A 22,388-nucleotide genomic window follows, 5' to 3' on the forward strand; every position below is an offset into this window, starting at 1 on the left:
TCCCCTTCTGAAGCTGGTGACCAACCTTACCTTCCTCACCGGCATAGGCCAGAATGGACCGTGCCCGTATCTGTTTCCCTTCTGTGGTTTTCCCTGAGCAGGTGTGTGAGCAGGAGGACCATGCAGACCACATGCTGAGCACACAGTCCTTTGGGCACGGAGCATAACAGGCAACAGGAATGGGGAAGATGGCATCTCTGCACAGCTGTCTGTCAACTTCTTCTCCTGGGGAAGACATCATCACGAACAATCCATCATTTTTAAATAAATGTAAAATGAGCAACTGTAAACAGATGGGCACCAAAATACATTAGGTTATTTTGTTCTTAGTTAAAAACAAAGCTAAAACAAAGCCCACTACAGCCAGATGTTAAAAGAACACGAGGAATAAATATAAATCCTTAAGTGAAGCTTCTTTTATTATCAGAAGCTTAGGTGTGTAGATCAAGCACCGTGCTGGAAGTATTTTTTACTACAGATAGTTGCCCAGTTAGTGACTTTTATATTTATAATATTAACCTTGCAATAAGGAGCATCAATGAATTATGTTCCCCTTTTTATTGCATTATTGGAGATGCATCATTTACGTCATCTTTTACAAATAACACCTCTATCTATAGCATGCACCGTATGTTTTCATGAACCAACTCAGGTATCTCTGCAAACTCTGTCTCCCAGAGAATTTATTTTTGTATGACTGGCAACCTTTTTTCTTTCACAAACAATTACTCTGTTAGTTGGAAATAGCCAAGATATGTAAACGATAGGCTAACAATATAAAACTACTGTTTAAGGGGTCCCACTGGGAGAGGGGGAGAAAAATGACAAGGTAAGCAAATGGCAGAAGATGGTATCACTCCAGCGCTTAAAACTCTTCTGTAGTTTCCTGTTGCTCTTAAGATAAAGATAAGAGTTCTTAAACGTTTACAAGACCTCAAATGACTTGGCTCTGGTTTCTCTTCCCAGCTTCATCTCACTCCACTCCCTCCCTTGCCCGGAGAGCTCTAGAAATTGGCATTCCTTGAGTATTTGTTGAATGAATACGATGAGATTATACAAAAGGCCAATGAGCAAAAAAATGTCTTTGTGGTTAATGAATGCCAAAGATAACTAAAAGGATTACAAATAAATGACCAAAATAGAATATGAAATGAACTCTATGGTTTCGCTGGTTAATGTATGGTGCCAATGATGTCAGTGTAACCGAGCAACACAGTACACACACAAGCAAAAGTTGATCTACTATTTTGCCACAAAACATGACCATAATTCTGCAAAAATGTATCACAGATGTGTGCCTTGGGCCGTTACACTTTCAGGTGAGAAAGAGTGACTAATTATGCTACTCTTCATTGCTATTAGAAAAACAACTCAGAGATGTTTTTCACTGACGGAAGGCTAGGAGCATCATGTTAATGTCTTTTATTCATATATTTGAAAAACAAGACAGAAAATCAGAAATCAATTGGAAATGCTCTAACAGGTTAATAGCTACTAGTTTGCAGGGCCTTAAATCATTAGACACACTCGGAAGTCAAGTGGAACATTAATAAGCCTCCAGTTTGCAAGGCTTTAAATGATTAGATTTGCTCTCTAGTCAGTAAGACTCCCCGAAATGACAATGGACTCATCATTATATCATTCAATCTTTAGTTATTGTGATCTGTGGGATCACTTTAATTCTGCTTTTATTGGCTTTAGGGTTGGGCTTACAACCCAGTAAAACAATATGAAGATAGATTGTAGAAGGTAGAGTACAAAAATCATTATAGCACAAGTATTTAATATTTTACAATTTACATAATAATGATGACTCCTTTTCCTACCAAACTTTTTTCTGAGTGCAAGAGGGGACTTGCATATGTCTTATTTTCTTCATTGCTACTTTTAATGTTCTATCTACTCTCTTTCACTTTCGTTTCTAATATCCTGTGAAAAGTAAGGCAAGTTTGGGGCTATAGCCTATAATCAACCAGGAATTACAGTTTTATTTCTTCTCACAGTTACTTAATCATTTCTACTCAGAAAAATTTAATTCAATCTGCAGCAAATGAAAGTGTGCTACATGGGTGCTATTATAAAATTATTTTTCAGAGCACAAGTGGCATATTTCTCTTTCTTGTAGTGTAAAGTTAAGGGATGTACAATTTCAACCTTTCTTGCTTTAGGAGTTCTTATTTTTTTTTCAACCTGTGTCCCATACCTTATGTTAGCTCTTTTCATTCGTCTTGTTCTGCTTAGCCCGGTGTATTTTCCTGTAGGCACATTCCTTCTAGCGTACATCTTAATCCTCTGTGGAGCTATTAAAACCCACCTTGGATCCAACCTCTAACTTCCCTTAGATTTCAGCCCTTACTGCACTCCTCCAAACTTTGCCAGGTAAGCCCCTGCCCCTGATTGCTCCTGATTGCTCATCATTGTCTTGCATCCAAATAATGGCATTATGTTCTAGCCAGGATGCTTTTTTCCCCTTTTCTCCTACAGACTGAGCTCATCACTGCCTCAGGGACTTGGCATTCTCTCTTCATTTTTGTTTAAAAATTTCAGATCTCATGACAGACTCAGGTTTCAGTTCAATTGTCTCCTTCCTAGAGGAGGCTTAATTGACCATACACAATCTCACAGTAACTGCATTTTATTTTCATTATAGCTTTAATCACCACTGGAAACTATTTTAATGAACTGTTCACAAGTTTACCTTCTAACCCTACCACTAGATTAAAAACCCAATGCGGGCATGATCTTTATCTCTCTTATTATTTTATATTTAAAGCCTAAAACAGTGCCTGGTACATAATACAGGCACTAAATAATAAATACAGACACTAAATAATCTTTTGCTAAATGAACAGATGAATTGATTAATTTTAACCTGTTGTATCAGAAACAGAATGCTGGATTAGACAAATATGTATTTAAGTACAGTATTTCTTAAATTGCCATGCACTCAAGTGCTCTAGGACTTTGTTAATGTGTATTCAGGGGGCAGGCAGCATATGCACCCCCTGGAGTTTGCTAGAAATGCAGTCTCTCAGACCTCATCCACTAAATCATTATTTGCATTTTATAAAGATCCCCAGGTGATCTATGTGCACATAAAAATCTGAGAAACATTGCTCTAGAATTTTTCTGCCTTTCTTCTCTTGTGTTTTGAATAGGACCAGACTGCTTCTTGAATGAGTAGCTACAGATTCATCTGGATTTCATACCTAACATCAGTCGTTTCTCTGTGGGACTTCCCTCTAGACTTCTCTTTGATACAGGGTATACTTAAATGAAAACATTCAGTGAGTAGTTACTGATTGCCCATCTTTTGTCAAGCACTGGGCTATGAATATTGCATACATCATCTCAGCTAATTGTCACCACATTTTTTTTGAGGTATAATTGACATATAACATTATATTAGTTTCAGGTATACAATGTAAGGCTTTGATATTTGTATATATTGTAAAATAATCATGAGTCTAATTAACATCTGTCTCCATATACACTTATAATTTTTTTAAGTGATAAAGACTTTTAAAATCTACTCTTAGCAACGTTCAAATATGCATTACAGAATTATCAACTAGAGTCACCATGCTCTACATTACATCCCCATGACTCATTTATTTTATAACTGGAAGTTTGTACCTTTCACAACAACCTTCTGACACGGGTACTAACATCTAATTTTTACTTTAAAGGAAACTGAAGCACAACAAGTTTACTGTCTCAAAGAGCAGAAGTTTAACTAAAGAAGGAGAGATTTGAACTGAGTTTTAACCAATTCCCAATCTACTTTTAACTGGCATGGTGGTAGGGAAAACTCCAGATGCCAAGGGAGTTAATAATGGATGAGACTTTGTCTACAAAGAAGTCCAGAAACTGGCACTCCTAGTTATTTCTCAGACACAGCAAAGCATAGTGGTGGCCATATACTGTCTCAAATAAAAAGAGTATGCATGTTGACATGTCCAAGGTTACATATTTTTGCTTATAGCCACTGAAAAAAATGGCAATGGATCTATGAAAATATGAAATTGTTTAGATCTCTGACTTTGCTTTCAATGGGTGCTTTAATCAACTCAAGTCACTGACCACTAACTGGAACCCTTAGGCAGTGTGCTCTTTTAAGCTAAATGTCCAGGAGCACTCCAGGCACAAGTCATCAGGGAAACATTAGGGGAGAAAGAAAAGCTGGGTTTATGGCTATCACAGGTAATTCCATAATTTGTGATTTTCAACCATTTCCTATGAGTGCAACTTCTATCTTATTTTTAATATAAAAAGTGACCCTGGAAATAAAGTCTTTACCTAAAAGTGCTTTAGAAAATAATTTCATCCGTCTTCTTTACATTAAAACTTGTTTTTGATTGATAAACACTATTTTAATTAGATAAGAACTGTTTTGCATGCCATTATTTCAGAGAATGTATGGTAGTAAATTAAACATGTACATATCCAAATATCAGGTTAATTTATAGTCTTTCCATATCAAGGAATGAAAATTTTGCTGCTGAGCATTTGGAAATTCCATTTTTCCATATCCATTATCCACTGTTAGGACATTTTCAACTATCATATGTCCCCTATTATAGAACCTTTTGAGACTTAGATTATCCCTATGTGCATCCAAATAAATCTGGGCAGATAAATCTGATTATCATTATTTTGAATGATGTGGTTCTACAGCTCATTTAGGTACAGACCAATCTAACCTGTTTTTCTTTCTTTAGTCTTTCTGAGGACAATTTCTTAGCTTGATCCTGAACATGATGTCATAAGCATTTAGAATCTGCACACTTGCCATTGTATATTAAATATACTATATTTTTTTGGCATACGTGTTCCAACATAAAATTTTCAAAGGACTGCTTTATATTTATATGACTTGTATTTTCCCCCCATAAAGCTCTAGGCCTCTTAAACAAACCTACAAAAATGTACATTTTACATGAAACATGTAACACAGAAAGAAATGAATGAACCATTGTCTACATATTACAACTTCTGTCTTACTGTGAAGCCTTAACTAAAGCATATCTGGCTTAAACTTGTTTGTGATACCCTATATAAAAGGTTAAGAAATAAAATGAAAATGCTTGGGTTTATTTATTTTTATGAACTCAAAACAAGATTTGAATGTTTAGGTTGGTGTCTTCCAATCTCTGTCTTCATAAATAAACTTTTAAAAATACATTAATAATTCATCATTTAATCAATTTAAACATGTATTTTGACATCTTTAAAGTAACCCCCCCTATTTCCCCTTGTTTGGTCTATTCCATGAACTTCACCAAACTCTTTCATGAACTCTTCCAAAATATCTCCTTTCACTCTACTGTGTTTCCTATTATCAGGAAAAGAGAATTGAACATCTGTTTGAAGTAATTACACTAAAAATTCATGACAATTTCCATAAAAATAAAACAAAATGAGAAATGAGATCAGAGGATAGACTTCTTTTTTCTTGGTAAAAGTATATGCTGAAAGTTTATTGCATTCATTGTACTGGAGCTTAAGTGTAATATAAAAGATAAATCTTGGTTTATGAAGGTTTTTATAGTTTCAAGGTTTTTATAGCTTAGGAGAGGAGCAAAGAACACAACATTAATACAGTAAAATATAATTAATTGTATTTTAATGTCAGGGATATACATGCTTAGCCCTATTCCCTAAATGTTCCTTGCACTCTTCTTTTTTTTTTTAAGATTTTATTTATTTATTTGACAGAGAGAGACACAGCAAGAGAGGGAACACAAGCAGAGGGAGTCGGAGAGGAAGAAGCAGGCTTCCCAGGGAGCAGGGAGCCGGATGCGGGGCTCGATCTGAGGACCCTGGGATCATGACCTGAGCCGAAGGCAGACACTTAACAACTGAGCCACCCAGGTGCCCCCCTTGCATTGTTCTAATTTCTTTTTAATCATAGAAATGTGCAGATTGCTGTGGGTGATTTTTAACAGTCACAGTAGTACTATGTGCTATGTACCTCCAGAAGGCATCGAAGAATTGAAGTGCATCAGTGTAATGGAATTGAGAGGGGAGTAAACAGAAAGGAGAAATTAAAGCAGAGAGAAACCAGATACAGAGCCAAGATTTTTAAAAAGCACACTATTTAGAAAACCTCTAGTATTATATTTTTGGGACAGATTGCCCTTGCCAGACCTAAACAAACTCTATAGCAATCCTGAGAACTATTATTGAGTTGTTGAGGTCTTTTGCATTCTTCAGAAATTGTCTTAAAATTTTATATTGACTCTCATAGCAGAAGTCTCTTATATATTTACTTATTTATTGATAACCAATATAAATTCAAAAAAGAATTGAGATGGGAAAAGAATCAAGTCTCATATTTGCCTGGATCTTTCCAGAGAGCATTTTTGTATAACCATTCTATCTGAACTTTATTTTTTTTTTAAAGATTTTATTTATTTATTTGAGAGAGAGAGAGAGAGAATGAGAGATAGAAAGCACGAGAGGGAAGAGGGTCAGAGGGTCAGAGGGTCAGAGGGTCAGAGGGTCAGAGGGTCAGAGGGAGAAGCAGACTCCCTGCTGAGCAGGAAGCCCGATGTGGGACTCGATCCCGGGACTCCAGAATCATGACTTGAGCCGAAGGCAGTCGCTTAACCAACTGAGCCACCCAGGCGCCCTCTATCTGAACTTTATAACAACTGTAAGATATAGAAGTCTGGAATCACTCTCAGCTTACTGAAGTAAAAGCCCCATGAACTGAGTCTTATAACTCTTTCTTCCCTCCTCTTTTTGAAAAGAAGCTTCATATCTCTTCTTAAATGGGCAGTTTCCCAATAATTTTTAATCCCTGAACTCCCTCAGCTATGACATCCAGGCAGTGAATCTGATTTATTCAATGTATTATCTCCTGACCCCATGTTTTCTTCCAGGCCATTGTGCACATTTCTCCCATTTCCTGCTATCTCCCATTTCTCCTGCAGCCCTCATCCACCCTGACCCCCAAAGTGTGTTTCTAAAGTGCAAATATAAGCATCACAGGGTCCTTAATACCTACTAGCTGAGGGCTGGATTCTTCACTAGAATATAGGAAATCCTCATCGTCTGTCATTGCCCATGGTTTCCCCACATTCTCTCCACAGAAAGCCATTTGCCTCTCTATGAACTGAAATGCTGCTTTCTTACTCCTTGCCATTTGGTGTACACTATTCTCCATGTCTGGTTGCCCCACCCTCTTGCTAAGCACTGTTTAGGACTACGTTTTCTTCTTCTGTGAACCTTCTCTGATTTTCAAATTCCCCAGGTGGAGCTGTGCTCTATATTCTCTGTTCCCACAACACTGCAGACGTATCACTTTAAAGACTTTTGATAATTGTCTGTTGACCCACTCACCTTTATCTCCATTAGCCTATGAAAACCCTCTGGCCAGAGATTTTGACTCATTCAATTATCTTTATAGCTGACGTCCTTGGTTCAGTTACTGTCAGAACTTAAGAATTTTGCAGTAAATATTTGTTGGATGAGGAAAAAAATTGCATTAGAAATCCCAGGACATGCCTTGCTTTTCTGCAAAGGCCCCTTGTGTTTATATATTTCCAACTGTTCGTTTACTAGAACCTGGTTGAGATGGCCTTAACATTACCCTTAGCTTGACTGAACTTGACAGGTATCTTCCTGTCTTTAGGCCCCTGACCTCCCCTTTCTTAAAGCATTTAAAAAAAAAACTTAAAACTGTAAATTCTTTTTCTGTCCCTTTGAAATTTATGTAAATTTCTCCTAGTCTCTTCTCAGTCTTACAACCCAGGAAATATCTTTCTCAAGGAGTTGGGAACCATTTCTTTGACATGGAAACATCAAAGGAGATAGGGCCCTGATACCTCAGTCTCTGTAGGATGGTAGGTCTCCAAATTCTTCAACTGGTAGCACATAGAAATGTGCTTTACTCAGTGATTACTCTAATCACTGAGAAAAATATTTGCAAACTCAGGAGTAACTCAATGTGCTCAACACATCACACTGATCAACCTCTCCCCTAATGTCCTTTATTGCTTTCTCACTAATTCACCCAATACTTAAAAAACATTCCTGTCTTTTGTTTCCATGAAGTTAATTTAAGTTTCTATTGTAATGGTCTAGAATAAAGTCTTCATATTATAATCATTTTCAGGATTTTTCTGCTTTTTCATCATCTTCTTCAAAACCTTTCCATTCCCAGTAAGTGTTGCTCTTATGTTCCCACTTTGTTTTCTTCCCTGACACCTTTGTTGTGTTACCTCAAGTCTCTGTGTTTTCACTCCTTTGTGGTCCTGAGAAACAAATTGGGTAACCCTGAGGTAAAAAAAAAAAGATGCTTTCCTCTCCTCAGCAAACTCCATCTTCCAACTCCATGTCCTAATGTGGTCAGTAATGCAACCTTCAATTTCATTTTTGAGATGAAGCCCATTCTAACAAAGTATGGTAACTAACATGATTTGTTATAATTAAATAATGAAGATTTAGGGTTGAACCCAACCATAACTCTGCATTTTTATGCTTCACTGAATTTAAGGTACTCCTAGTTTAAACTGCACATGTAGGCAAACAACTCTCTAATCACTACATCCATGACTTCCTTTCCTAAAAACTTAGGTTGAAGATTTCACTTGGGGCTGGGCAGAAAAAAAGGGCATGTTTACACTCTGCAAAGTCTGACATCAAGGCCCATGACTTGCATCCCTATTTAATGTCAAGTATCATAGCACCTTTTTTTTTTTTTTTTTTTTTTTTTTTTTTTAGAGAGGTAGGGCAGAGGAGGGAGAGGGGAGAGAGAATCCCAAGCAGGCTCCTTACTGGGTATGGAGCCTGACATGGGGCTTGATCTCACAACCCTGAGATCGTGACCTGAGCCAAAATCAAGAGTCTGATGCTTAACCAACTGAGCCACCCAGGCGCCCCATCATGGCACAGTTTTAGGCATGTTTTCTATCTGTGTAATATGTTATGCATATAACTGAAAGCACATGTGATTTGGAATAAAGATGTGAGACATAATTACTTAACTTCATTTAACTGAAAATAATACTTCATTTTTATGCCCTTTCCTATTATCTATTTGTTTGATCGCCTGAAAGTCCCAGACTACCTGGCTTTATTTTCAGTGACTAAAAAGTGAAGTGACTCATGTTTTTAAAAGCATTATGGAAAATCCAGAAAATTCAAATAATAACTTTATCCCAGGCATTATTTGAGATTAAACAAAGTTTTATTTGTCCTTTATTTGAAAATTATTTAGCGTTGTGTTATAAATACTTTTGGGACTCAATGAAATTTTTAATTAAAAGCTATACTACAGAATATTGAGCTTACATTGATAAGCAGAAGTACCAAGGCATGTGGCATCCTATAATCCTTCTTTAGTTCCCTTTCTCTGGATTAAATCATTTACTTTGACTCTGAAAAACTGTGAGTTAAACAGCTGCACCCAACTACTTTCAGTCAGCGTCTTCTAGACAAGAAGAAAAAAAGGCTGCTTCTGGAAGTGCTATGATGAGGTTACACTGAACTACATTACAGTACTAAATGAAAGTAATTATGCTTCTAAATGAAATAAATTATATGATACGGTCATTTTGAAGAGTTATGAATACAATCAACAAAATAGTCACATTTATTATAATCTATTGGTTTAATTAATTTAACTTTATTTTTTTAAAAGATTTATTTATTTATTTTAGAGAGAGAGAAAGAGTGGGAGCAGGGCAGAAGGAAAGGGAGAGAAATCCTCAAGCATACTGCCCACTGAGCATAGCCAACATGGGGCTTGATTCCAGGATTCTGAGATCATGACCTGAACCGAAATCAAGAGTTGGCCGCACAGCCAACTGAGCCACCCAGACGCAATTCATTTAACTTTAAAAGCTTATGTAAATAGATAGTTCCACATCAAGTATTTCGATAGAATTCCATTTGCTCTATGATGAAATACAACTCCTGTTTTGATCTCTCCAGGCTCATCCTCCATCACACTAAGGCGTCTTGTGGGTTCTATTCCAGTCAGGTCCTCATGGAACCTTGCAGGACTTTCTCTGAATGAGGGCTCTTGGAAAGGCTTTCCCTTTAGTTTTATTCCCCCCCTTGCCCAGGTCTTGGTTTCAGATATTTCTCTGAGAGAGTCTTACATTTCCAATCTGTCCTGCAAATTATCAGCCAAATAGTCTGCCAGCCACACTGCTGTGACTACATTATACCTCCAAATGACTCCCTGTAGCTCTCCAGATCAAGCATGGCTTTGTGTCCTTTGTGTTTTAAGATATTCCGCCAACTGCCCTCATTTGACATACTTTATCTAACAAGTCCATTTACCGTGCTCTGGGGATATTTGCAGTAAGACCAGCCTCAGAAGACCTTATTGCCTAGAAAAGGATGATGGCACATTTATCAACTTTTTAGGCCTAGGTTAAAAATCAATTTCAATTTGTAAATTTTCTCATTTAAATAATTTTTTACCACCTCTCTTTCTGCACTCCTACATTTTGGGATCTCTTATATACTCACCTAAACAAGAAGAAAGTATAGTCATTCTATAGGTAGTTATTTAAAGATCACAATATACAAGTAAGTCTACAGAGTAATGACAAAATTACGAATAAGGAAAACAATGTAAGTAGACATATATTTGGACTTTGGAATCTTGCCAGGAGCACATATGACTTAGAGATACTATGTTTATCTCATGAAAATATGCACCAATAATCATAGTGTAAAATTTTGGTTACCAATAGAGACTGTGGATTGATGGGATGATTAGACATGGCACAGTTGATAAAGGGACACATTGTGAAGGCAGTGAAATTTGAACAGAATTTTGAGGGAATGAAAGCTGAATTGGAAATGAGGAAGAAAAGCAGTAAAAAATGTAGGAGTTTGGTCTATGTGGGAAGGCTTTGAAGCAGAAACTAATTCAAAGAATTAATCATCACCATTAAACTTTTCCAAGATCTTCCACTCTGTTCTCTGATGACCCCATGTAGAAACACTGTAAATTTGGACCATAAAAAACAGGAGGCTGAGAGCTATAGGAGATTAAGTCACAATTTCCCCCTTTAATCTTCACGGTTGTAGTGGAATGTCTGCTAGCAAATCACAGGAAAATAATCTCAGGGAAAATGAAGTTTCAGTGATGGGGAAAGTGTTAGCCTATTAACTGGCCTGAAAGTTGTTTGCTTCCACATTGAAAGCCACAAACATATTAGGAACTCCCATCTCATTCTACCAACAGTTAACATTTAGAAAAAGTTGCTCAGGGCTATCTCAGGGTTAATAATAATCACAACAGTGTATAAAGAAATGAAGGCACCTGATAAAGAACACCATCAGTTCAACAGTTGAGATAGAAAGTCTCTATTAAAATCACATGAAAGCAAACCATGATTAATGAGTATCTGCAAAAAGAAAGCCTGAGAATTCTATAAGAGATTCACACTGTATTGATAAAGAAGGAGTTGGTTAGTCTGAGATGGGTCAAAATGGTACCCAGGAACCAGGCAACATATGTCAAAATTAAAGGACCGTGAGAACAGGCACTGGGAAAAGACAGAAAAATTACCCTAGCTCAGTTTTCCAAATGTGGCAGAGGTTTTCTAAATATTAGGTGCCACCAGACAACTACTCAACTATATCTACAAAGCAAGGTCTTAGAAATTTTCATTTAAAACCCTCCTACACTGTTGGTGGGAATGCAAGCTGGTGCAGCCACTCTGGGAAACAGTATGGAGGTTCCTCAAAAAGTTGAAAATCGAGCTACCCTATGACCCAGCAATTGCACTACTGGGTATTTATCCCAAAGATACAAATGTAGTGATCCGAAGGGGCACATGCACCCCAACGTTTATAGCAGCAATGTCTACAGTAGCCAAACTATGGAAAGAGCCCAGATGTCCATCGACAGATGAATGGATAAAGAAGATGTGGTATACACACACACACACACACACACACACACACACACACACACACACAATAGAACATTATGCAGCCATCAAAAAAAATGAAATCTTGCCATTTGCAAAGACGTGGATGGAACTAGAGGGTATTATGCTAAGCGAAATAAGTCAATCAGAGAAAGACAAGTATCATATGATCTCACTGATATGAGGAATTTGAGAAACAAGACAGAGGATCATAGGGGAAGGGAGGGGGAAAATGAAACAAGATGAAACCAGAGAGGGAGACAAACCATAAGAGACTCTCAATCTCAGGAAACAAACTGAGGGTGGCTGGAGTGGAGGGCGGCGGGAGCGATAGGGTAGCTGGGTGATGGACATTGGGGAAGATATGTACTATGGTGAGCGCTGTGAATTGTGTAAGACTGATGAATCACAGACCTGTACCCCTGAAACAAATAATACATTATACGTTAATAAAAAAATAATAAAAAAATAAAAATGATCCTTAAGCTGGGCAGTCTAAGACAGCAATGTAAGAAGATCCTGAACTGACTTCCTCCCACAGAAACCTTGAATCTATAGCTACATGTAGAAAAAATTCTTTCTGAAAATGACTTGAAAACTAGTTGAACAGATGCTTCACATCAAGCAAGAAAAGGGCCCCATCAAGGCAGGTAGGAGAAGTAGAGTCTCTTAAAAAAGATCTACCCCAGCACAGCAACCCACAATCAGGAGGGATCTCACAAATCTGAAACTTTTCCCTAGGAGCAAAGAGTTTATACTCTACCTCAGATACCCCAACTCTTAAATCCTGTGCCTCTATATCAGATACTCCAACCCCTAAGACAGACCCCAAAATGTCTGGCTTTGAAAACCAGTAGGGCTTTGTGTCCATGAGACCTGAGGCTGCAATGGACTGTAAGACAGCTCTCGAAGGGCTTCACGCAGACTCACTTGCTGCAGGTGCAGAATCAGCAGTTTGGAGAGCACCCAGCCTATACATGAAGGAGATTCACCTACTGATCTTAAAGCATCTCTGGAGGAGCAGGGGCCTGGTGGGATTCTCTCCAGAGATGGGGGTTCTGGTGGCACCACTGTTGTGCTCTCCTTCTGCCTCACTAAAGCTGGGAGGAAGTATCCTGTATTCTTCCTCTGCTTTTTTAAAGCTGGCCAGGTATACGCTGTCTACAGGAGACCCGATCAGATGTGAGGACATGCACTGACTAAAAGTGAAGGGATGGAAAAAGATGTTCCATGCAAATAGAAACCAAAGGAAAGCTGGGGTAGCTATACTTGCATCAGACAAAACAGACTTTAAAACAAAGACTGTATAGAAAACAAGGGCATTACATAATGATAAAGTTGTCAATCCAAGAAGATACAAAATTCATAAATATTTATGCACTGCACATAGGGGCACCTAATATATAAAACAAATATTCACAGACCTAAAGGAAAAGATAGACAGCAATACAATTAATTGTAGGGGAACTTACTACCCCACTTACATCAATAGATAACTCATCCGCACCAAAAAAGGAATAAGGAAACATTGGCCTTAAATGACACATGAGACCAGATGGACTTAATATATACAGAACATTCCATCCCAAACCAGCAGAATACACACTCTTGTCATGTGCACACAGAACATGCTCAAGTATAGATGACATGTTAGGCCACAAAACAAGTCTTAATAATTTTTTTTAAAGGAGACAGAAGTTATTGAATACCCTGGGAGGGAGGAGCAGACAGGACAGCAGAGGAGAGACTGTCTGCCATGAGGTGGTGGTGAGGGGCCACGGTTACAGGGTGGAGCGAGAGGGTACAGGAATGTATGGAATTTTCCTTGAGTCTTAATAAATTTAAGAAGATTGATATCATATCAGGCAACTTTTCTGACTACAATGGTATGAAACTGAAATCAACTACAAGAAAAAAACCTGGAAAAAATCACAAATAGGTGGAAATTAAACAACATGCTACTAAACAGCCAATGGGTCCATGAAGAAATCAAATGAGAAATCAAAAAATATCATGAGACAATGAAATTGAAAAAACAACATACCAAAATTTATGGGATGCAGCAAAAGCCATTCTGAGAGGGAAGTTCATAGCAATAAAGTTTACCCCAAGAAAGAAGAAAAATCTCAAACAATCTAACTCTACACCTCAAGCAACTACAGAAAAAACAAACGAAGCACAATGTTTGTAAAAGGAGGGAAACAACAAAGATCAGAAAGGAAATAAATGAAATAGAGACAAAAAAGACAATAGAAAAAAATGAATGAACTTAGAGCTGGTTCTTTGAAAAGAACGAAACTGACAAATCTTTAGCTAGACTGACCAAGAAAAAAAGATCAAATAAGAAGCGACAATTGACACTGCTGAAATACACAGGATCCTAAGAGACCATTATGAATAATTATACGCTGACAAATTGGACAACTTAGAAGAAATGGGTAAGTTCTTTGACACATACAATCTTCTAAGACTGAATCATGAAGAAAGAGAAAATATGAATGGACCAGTAACTATGAGGAGATTGAATCAGTAATTAAAAACCTTCCTACAAGCAAGAGTCCAGGACAAGATGCTTCAATGGTGCATTCTGCCAAACATTTAAAAAATTAATACTGATCCTTTTCAAACTCTTCCAAAAAATTGAAAAGGAGGGAATGACTCCAAACTCATTTTATGAGGCCAGCATTACTGATACTAAAACCAGACAAGGATACCACACACACACAAAAGGAAATTACACGCCAATTTCCCTGATGAACATAGATGCAAAAATCCTCAACAAACACTAGCAAGCCCAAATCAACAATACATTAAAAATACCATACACCATGATCAGAAGGAATTTTTATTCCGGTGATGAAAGGATGGTTCAATATCTGTAATTAAATCTACATTACATACCACATTAACAAAATGAAGGATAAAATCACATGATCATCTCAAAAGATGCAGGAAAAGCATTTGACAAAATTCAAAATTCATTAAATGATAAAAACTCTCAACAAAGTGCATATAAAGGGAACAAACATCAACATAATAAAGGCCATATATGAGAAGCCCACAGCTAACATCACACTTAATGATGAAAAGCTAAAAGCCTTTCCTCTAGGATCAGGGACCAGACAAAGATGCCACATTGCCACTTGTATTCAACACAGTATTGGAAGTCCTAGCTAGACCAATAAGGCAATAAAAATAAATAAAAAGCATCAAAATTGGAAAGGAAGAAGTAAAACCATTAGTATTCATAGATGACATGATTTTATATAAGGAAAGCCCTTAAAGGGTCTACCAAAAAAACTGTTAGAGCTAATAAAAAAATTCAGTAAAGTTGCAGGATATAAAATCAAGATACAAAAATCTGTTGCATTTCTACACAATAGCAAAAAACTGTCAGAAAGAGAAATTTAAAAAAACAATCCCATTTACAATTACATCAAAAAGAACAAAATATCTAGGAAGAAATTTAACCAAGGAGATAAAAGACCTGTACTGTGAAAACTGTAAGACAGTGATGGAAGAAATTGAAGGAGACACAAATAAATGAAAAGATGTTCTATGCTTATGGAAGAATGAATATTGTTCAAATGTGCATATAAGCTGAAGCAATCTACAGATTTTATGCAATCCTGATCACAATTCCAATGGCATTTTTCACAGAAATAGAACTAACAATCCTAAAATTTGTATGGGAACCACAGAAGACCATGATTGGCCAAAGCAATCTTGAGAACAAAGTTGGAGGTATGGGACGCCCTGGTTGCAAACTGTATTCAAAGCTATCATAAACAAAACAATGTGGTATTGGCATAAAAACAGACAGAAAGATCAGTGGAATAGAATAGAGACCCCCAAAAGAGACTCACACATATATGGTCAATTGATTTACAACAAAATGGGGAAGGACAGTTTTTTTCAATCCTGTTGGGAAAACTGGATGGCCACATACAAAAGAAAGAAATTAGACTATTGTCTTATATCCTATATAAACATTAATTCAAAATGGGTTAAAAACTTCAGTATAAGATCTGAAACCATAAAACTCCTAGAAGAAAACATAAGTGGTAAGCTTTTTGATATTGTTCTTGACATTAATTTTTTGGATAGGACTTCATTTTCCAAAGAAGACAGAGATGGCTAACATACACATGAAAAGATGCTCAACATCACTCATCATCAGGGAAATACAAATCAAAACCACAAAGAGATTATCACCTTGCACCAGTCAGAATGACTAGAATCTAAAAGACAAGAAATAACAAGTGTTGACAAGGATGTGGAGAAAAAGGAACCCTCGTGCACTGTTGTGGTGAATGTAAACTGGTGTAGCCACTATGGAAAACAGTATGGAGATTCCTCAAAAAATTAAAAATAGAACCTCTATATGATGCAGTAGTTCCACTACTGGGTATTTAACCAAAACAAAAATACTAATTAGAACAGACATATGCACGCTCATGTTCACTGCAGCATTATATGCAATAACCAAGATATGGAAACAACCTAAGTGTCCATTGATGGACGAATGGACAAAGAAGCAGCAGTACACGAAACAACGGAAATATTAGTCAACAACAACATAGAGTGGGATCCTGTCATATGCAACAACATGGGTGGACCTTGAGGACATCATACTAAGTAAAATAAGTTAGACAGAGAAAGACAAATACCATATGATTTCACTTATATGTGGACTCTAAAAACAAAACAAACGAATCAAAAGAAAACAAAACCAAGCTCGACAAAACAGAGAACAGATTGGTGGCTGCCAGAGGGGAGGGGTGTGGGGTAGGTGAAATGGTTGAAAGAGGTTCAAAGGTATAAATTTCTAGTTAGAAAATAAGTCATGGGAATGTAATTATAGCAGGATTCCAGTTAATAATACTATATTATATATTTGAAAGCTGCTAAGAGAATAAATCCTTTTTTAAAAAAAAAAAAGATTTTATTTATTTATTTGACAGAGAGAGACATAACGAGAGAGAGGGAACACAAGCAGAGGGACTGGTAGAGGGGGAAGCAGGCTTCCCGCAGAGCAGGGACCCTGATGTGGGGCTTGATCCCAGGACCCTGGGATCATGACCTGAGCCGAAGGCAGACACTTAACGCTTGACGACTGAGCCACCCAGGCACCCCTAAGAGAACAAATCTTAAAAGTTCTCATCACAAGAAAAAGAAATTTTGTAACTATGTATAAGATGGATGGTATCTAGACTTATTGTGCTGCCGGTTTCACAGTGTATGCAAATATCCCAACATTATGTTGTATAACTGAAACTAATATGTTACATGTCAAATATTTCCTTAGTTACAAAAAAATTCTAAACACCTCCATCACATATACTAACAAACACCTCCATCATATCACATAATTACCATCTCTCTCTGTCTCTCTTTTTTTTTTTTTTTTCTGGTGAGAACATTTAAGATCTACTCTCTCAGAAATTTACACAGATAGTGCAGTATTGTTTATAATCATAATGCTGTGCCTTAGGTGCCCAGCACCTAATCATCTTCTAACTGGAAGTTTGTACTTTTTGTCTAATAACTCCCTATTTCCTCCACCCCCAGCTTCTAGTAACCACCATTCTATTCTCTGTTTCTACAAGTTCACCTTCTTTAGATTCCACATATAAGTGGAATATATGGAATCTAAAGATAAAGTGGAGATCATATAGTATTTGTCTTTCTCTGACTTATTTCACTTAACATAATGCTAACACTATGGGGGTAATCATATTGCAATATGTAAACAAATCAAATAAATACCTTGTATACCTTAAAGTTACAAAATGCTCTCTTTGTTGTTCATCTCAAGCCCTGAGTTGAAGCAATGATTTAGGTATTTTAAGGAGTTATAAGTAAATCAGAGTGGGATCACTTATACTTCATAGTCTTCTATGAACAAAGTAGTGAAGTTTTGTAGTAGTGGTTTCCTAATAGGGAGTTGTGGGGATAATATCTTCTAGTTAATAATGTTCTTTGATGAGTGTTAGGAGGATTATTTAATCATGAATCAATAAAATACAATTGCTGCTCTGAAGAATACACACACACACACACACACACATACACTTAAATCAATACATACATAATTTGATACAAAATCTAAAAGCAAGAATAGGTATACATTAGTGGTAATGTTGCTCTTATAGGAGAGAGTAAGTATTTTCTAAAATTGGAAAGTAACTAGGCTAAAGATACACAATTTTCTCATGTAACTATGGTGTTCCTATTCAGTTGGCATGCGCTGGCTTGCACAGATAAAGGCACACTTATGTTTAAAGACAAAACAATTGGTCAAGGCATCTGTTCAGATGGGTGGGTCAATTCTTTTTTTTTTTTTTTTAAAGATTTTCTTTATTTATTTGACAGGGAGAGACACAGCGAGAGAGGGAACACAAGCAGGGGGAGTGGGAGAGGGAGAGGGAGAAGCAGGCTTCCCGCGGAGCAGGGAGCCCGATGCGGGGCTCGATCCCAGGATCCCGGGATCATGACCTGAGCCGAAGGGAGACGCTTAACGACTGAGCCACCGAGGCACCCGGGTGGGTCAATTCTTGTGCCTTGTGCTTACGAATGTTTTGTTAAATATTATGAATAAAATCCCTGGGTACAATCAATGACTGATTTACAAGTCCCATCCTCTTAATTCTCAGTGTTCTCATGATAACTTAAAAGAAGACAAAGTAAAACAAACATTTGAAATCAAGAGTCTTAAACTTCTTCCCAGTCTAAATCTACCTACAAGTGCAATTCAAGATAAGATGACCTAACATATTTCTTTGATGCTCCTTTTTGTTTGGAAATCTATAATAGGTCCACACTGATTGTTATATCCTGGATAAAAAGAAAGGAAACACCCTTAAGTACCTACTATGTGCCAAGCAAACGGTCATCATAGCAAATCAAAAGGTGAATATCTTTTTAAAAATCACATTTTGCAGCATATGAAATAGAGAATCAGACCTTGTTCCAGGTCATCTGCTCCTTAGTGGCAGAAGCAGGATTTCAAGCCCATATTCCTAGACTCCAAACCTCATGCTCTCTCCATCATAACATGATCCATTTCAGGCACAAGCATCTGGCAGGTACTTGATTAAAAACTGGTAAAATAAGTGAGCTTCTATTTTACCTACATCTATGTTTTCCAAAGTTTTCCACAAGGTTTTCCAAAACACACTTTTTTTTCCATCTTTTAGAACACAATCTACTCTTAAAATATACCAACTGTATGTAGCAGATTACAATCTGGAAATCATCAATAGTATAAATTTGGGCAAGGGAATCACAGTACAAACAAAACTTTTCAGAAATGGGTATTTAACTTCTTTGGGGGTTTATTCTTCTATGCAGTGTAATTGTTTCTGACATTTCAGCGATGCATTTATGAGCAACTTGACCTTTGATACATTTTTCTTTTCAAGCTTGTAGCTTGATAAATTGCCAGAAATATTACACTCAGGAGGAGAGTTAAAACAAAAACAAAATAAAACAGTCAGAATAACTCTGGCTTACAAAACAATGCTTTTTCAGATGAAATTTGATTTTTTTTGACTTTGAATTCATTTTGATTTCTTTTGAACACCCTCCAGGTACATGCTGTTTTACCTTGTACCTCCATAATCTGTGGTTCAGAACATACGCAATAACTAGGTAAGTGAGCTTCAGGGAAGCATTGGCCCTACATGCTCATAAAGATAAATGTTAAAAATAATAAATGAATAAGCAAGTAAATAAAGAAAAGAAATAAATAGCACGTATACATGGGAACTCTTTGCTAAAACTCAGCTTGAGGACTAGAGAAACCACGATCACAATCGCTTATAAACTGGCAGCTCTTTTACTCCCCAATTCTATGGTAGCTGCTAAACAGCATCAGTGAAGACAGCATAAAATCGATTTGAATACTGTCTATTGTGGAACTATATCTTCTACCATTGTATGCCAAGATAATGCTCTCTAGAAGCCATTAAAAAAATATCAAAACCACTATTGAATTAGAGAAATCTTAAAAAGTGCTTGGATTGTGTGTACATCCGAAAGACGGAATGGAGGCTGCCTATTTGATCAAACAAGGAGAGGAGAGGTAGGCAGAATGAACTCCATAGCTACTGTGCTAAGACTTTTGAAGTCTTTACCCTGAGGGTACGAATAATAAGCTACTCTGCTTGGGTTTGGATGGATTTACAAAGCCAGGGGGGAAATGGATGAGATGAAATAGAATCAAAATAATAGGGGATTTGGGGAGTTCAGATTTTCAGACAAGTTAAGTTACTGGGAAATCAGTGCAAAGAATAACAAAAGAGACCCAAACAGGAGAATCTTGTCAGCTATTCTTCTAAGATCATAAATTTTTCAAGTGATAAAAATTCTACAATGAGGCAGAGGTATAAAGAAATCCTACGTTTTATGTGAGTATCATGTTTCTGATTTCCAGTCTAAAAAACATGAACATAAAATCACAATCTGGAACTGATAATTGCTGACATTTATGAGCATTGCTATGTTTTTAGGCACTGCTTTACAGGTTTTAACTGATGTGATTCTCCAACAGTCCTATGAGGTATATACGATTCTTATACCCATATTCCAGAGAAGGAAACTAAGGCATGGAATTTGAGTAATGTGGCAAAGGTTACACTGTGTGACCTTTCTTACTAGTGGGAGTGACCTGATAGATTTAACTACCCTTTTGTGTGATTCTGCAATAGAACGCTGTTCTGTGCATATCATCAGAGCAATGTGGAAAGTCCAGCTGTGGGGGAGATCTGGTCTAAAGATTAGGAAATGAGGCCCACAGAAAAGACAAGACTCGCCCAAGGTCACACTACAAGTTAACGATAGAGCTGGGTCTCTAGGATTCAATGGAGCTGAAGTTTAGGGATACAATATCTGTTATTTTCTCATGCATAAGACCATTAGAAAGATTACAGATATTACCTTACAGCATTGTACTCAATTATCTGATGCACCAAAAACACACAAATAAATTACACTTCTCCCAGGGGCCAGATACCTGGGCTATAGCAACCGCTTACAATAGTCTTGAGAAGCACAGAATGTTATCTCATTTTTACAAGAAAGGAAACTGTACGGTTCAAATATAAAAGCAGGAAATCTCACTAAAATATGCATCACATTACAAACATACAATGGAATTTTTCTTGAAAGCAAAACAAAACCAAGAAATTCAGCGAATCAAGAGTAAAACTGAAGTCAACAACTTGGGGGTGGAAAAGATACGATGTTATAGGCCTTATAACAATCATTGAATCTATGAAAATAAAGGGACTGAAGCTAAACAATTGTGAGACTTTGTGACAGAAGACAGCAGAGGTGCCATGAATCCAGAAATTAAGTACCCAAAATAAATAAGGTAATTTTAATGGATACGTATCTGCTGAGATAGGCAGGATGGTTCAGTACCTCTCCCAAATTTAAAAATAATAGTATTGAGGAACGCCTGAGTGGCTCAGTCGGTTAAGCGTCTGCCTTCGGCCCAGGTCATGATCCCAGGGTCCTGGGATCGAGTCCCACATCAAGCTCCTTGCTCAGCAGGGAGCCTGCTTCTACCTCTGCCTGCCACTGCCCCTGCTTGTGCTCTCTCTCTCTCTCTCTCTGATGAATAAATAAATCTTAAAAAAAATAAAATTAATGGTATTGATAATAAATCACCCCATTCCACTTCACCAGGAGACATTAGAAATAGGGTAGATCCCAAGAAAGCAGTTCAAACAATTTCAGTGCCCAATCCAGCATTGTTTCAAAATTAGCAGCATCCTTTTGGTAAACCCATTTTTGTAGTGTGATGTGCTTTCAGTAATTTTTTAATACTTACTGGCACCTTCCACTCAGAAAGTGTTTATCTTTGTTTCATGTAGGCAGCAGTGAGTCAGCCTGGCATGGATGCAGGTGTGTTTCCGGACTCCTGACTGGGGCCATGCTCATTCGGTTCAATGGGCAGTTAAGTGGATTTGATAGGCATATCATTGCTTAGGAAAAGTCTTGAATTTATGAAGCTTTAGAGGATAACAAAATTCAATTATGCTTTGAAAGGTAGTAGAATTGAGTATCCCCAATGCCAGAGGATTAAAATACTTTGACAAAAGGAAATAATAATTAAAATTCTGAGGCTCATTTCGTCAGTATCTTAATTCTTCTCCATTAATTGTCTTAAAAATAAATGGCCACTAATTCCAAACATCCATTTCTAATATTGATAGGAGAGTCTAATTTCCTTTTGCCTTTTCAATTTAAAGTAGCAATGGTTTAAGTATTCAAAAGAACTCAGTTACAATTTACATTTTTGAAAACCAACATTACATTGTAAAGAATTTTTTTTTTTTATTCAAAAGATTGGAGTAGAAGACTTACAGGGTAGAAGGCAAAGTAGTCCTTGCACTTGAATTGGAAATAAAAAGCTCTGCCATGCATTGAAGTCTCAAAATTAAAAGTGGACAGTTTGAACATACCTTTAAGGGGAGA

The 22,388-nt window shown here is 37.0% G+C and overlaps 1 protein-coding gene across 3 annotated transcripts in view; it reads right to left on the reverse strand.

Annotated features, from left to right (window-relative positions):
* Positions 1–22,388, reverse strand: part of THSD7A (thrombospondin type 1 domain containing 7A) — a 425,464-nt gene that overhangs the window by 95,596 nt on the left and 307,480 nt on the right. For all 3 annotated transcript variants that reach the window (XM_088018343.1, XM_028119633.2, XM_088018342.1), the window contains one exon: positions 31–225. In XM_088018343.1, the coding sequence (XP_087874469.1) occupies positions 31–225 (195 nt within the window). The remainder of the gene's footprint in view (positions 1–30; positions 226–22,388) is intronic.

Source organism: Eumetopias jubatus, unplaced genomic scaffold (assembly GCF_037043125.1).
Source record: "Eumetopias jubatus isolate StellerSeaLion01/CBP00866 unplaced genomic scaffold, mEumJub1_p1.0 scaffold_14, whole genome shotgun sequence".
Lineage (NCBI taxonomy): Eukaryota > Metazoa > Chordata > Mammalia > Carnivora > Otariidae > Eumetopias > Eumetopias jubatus.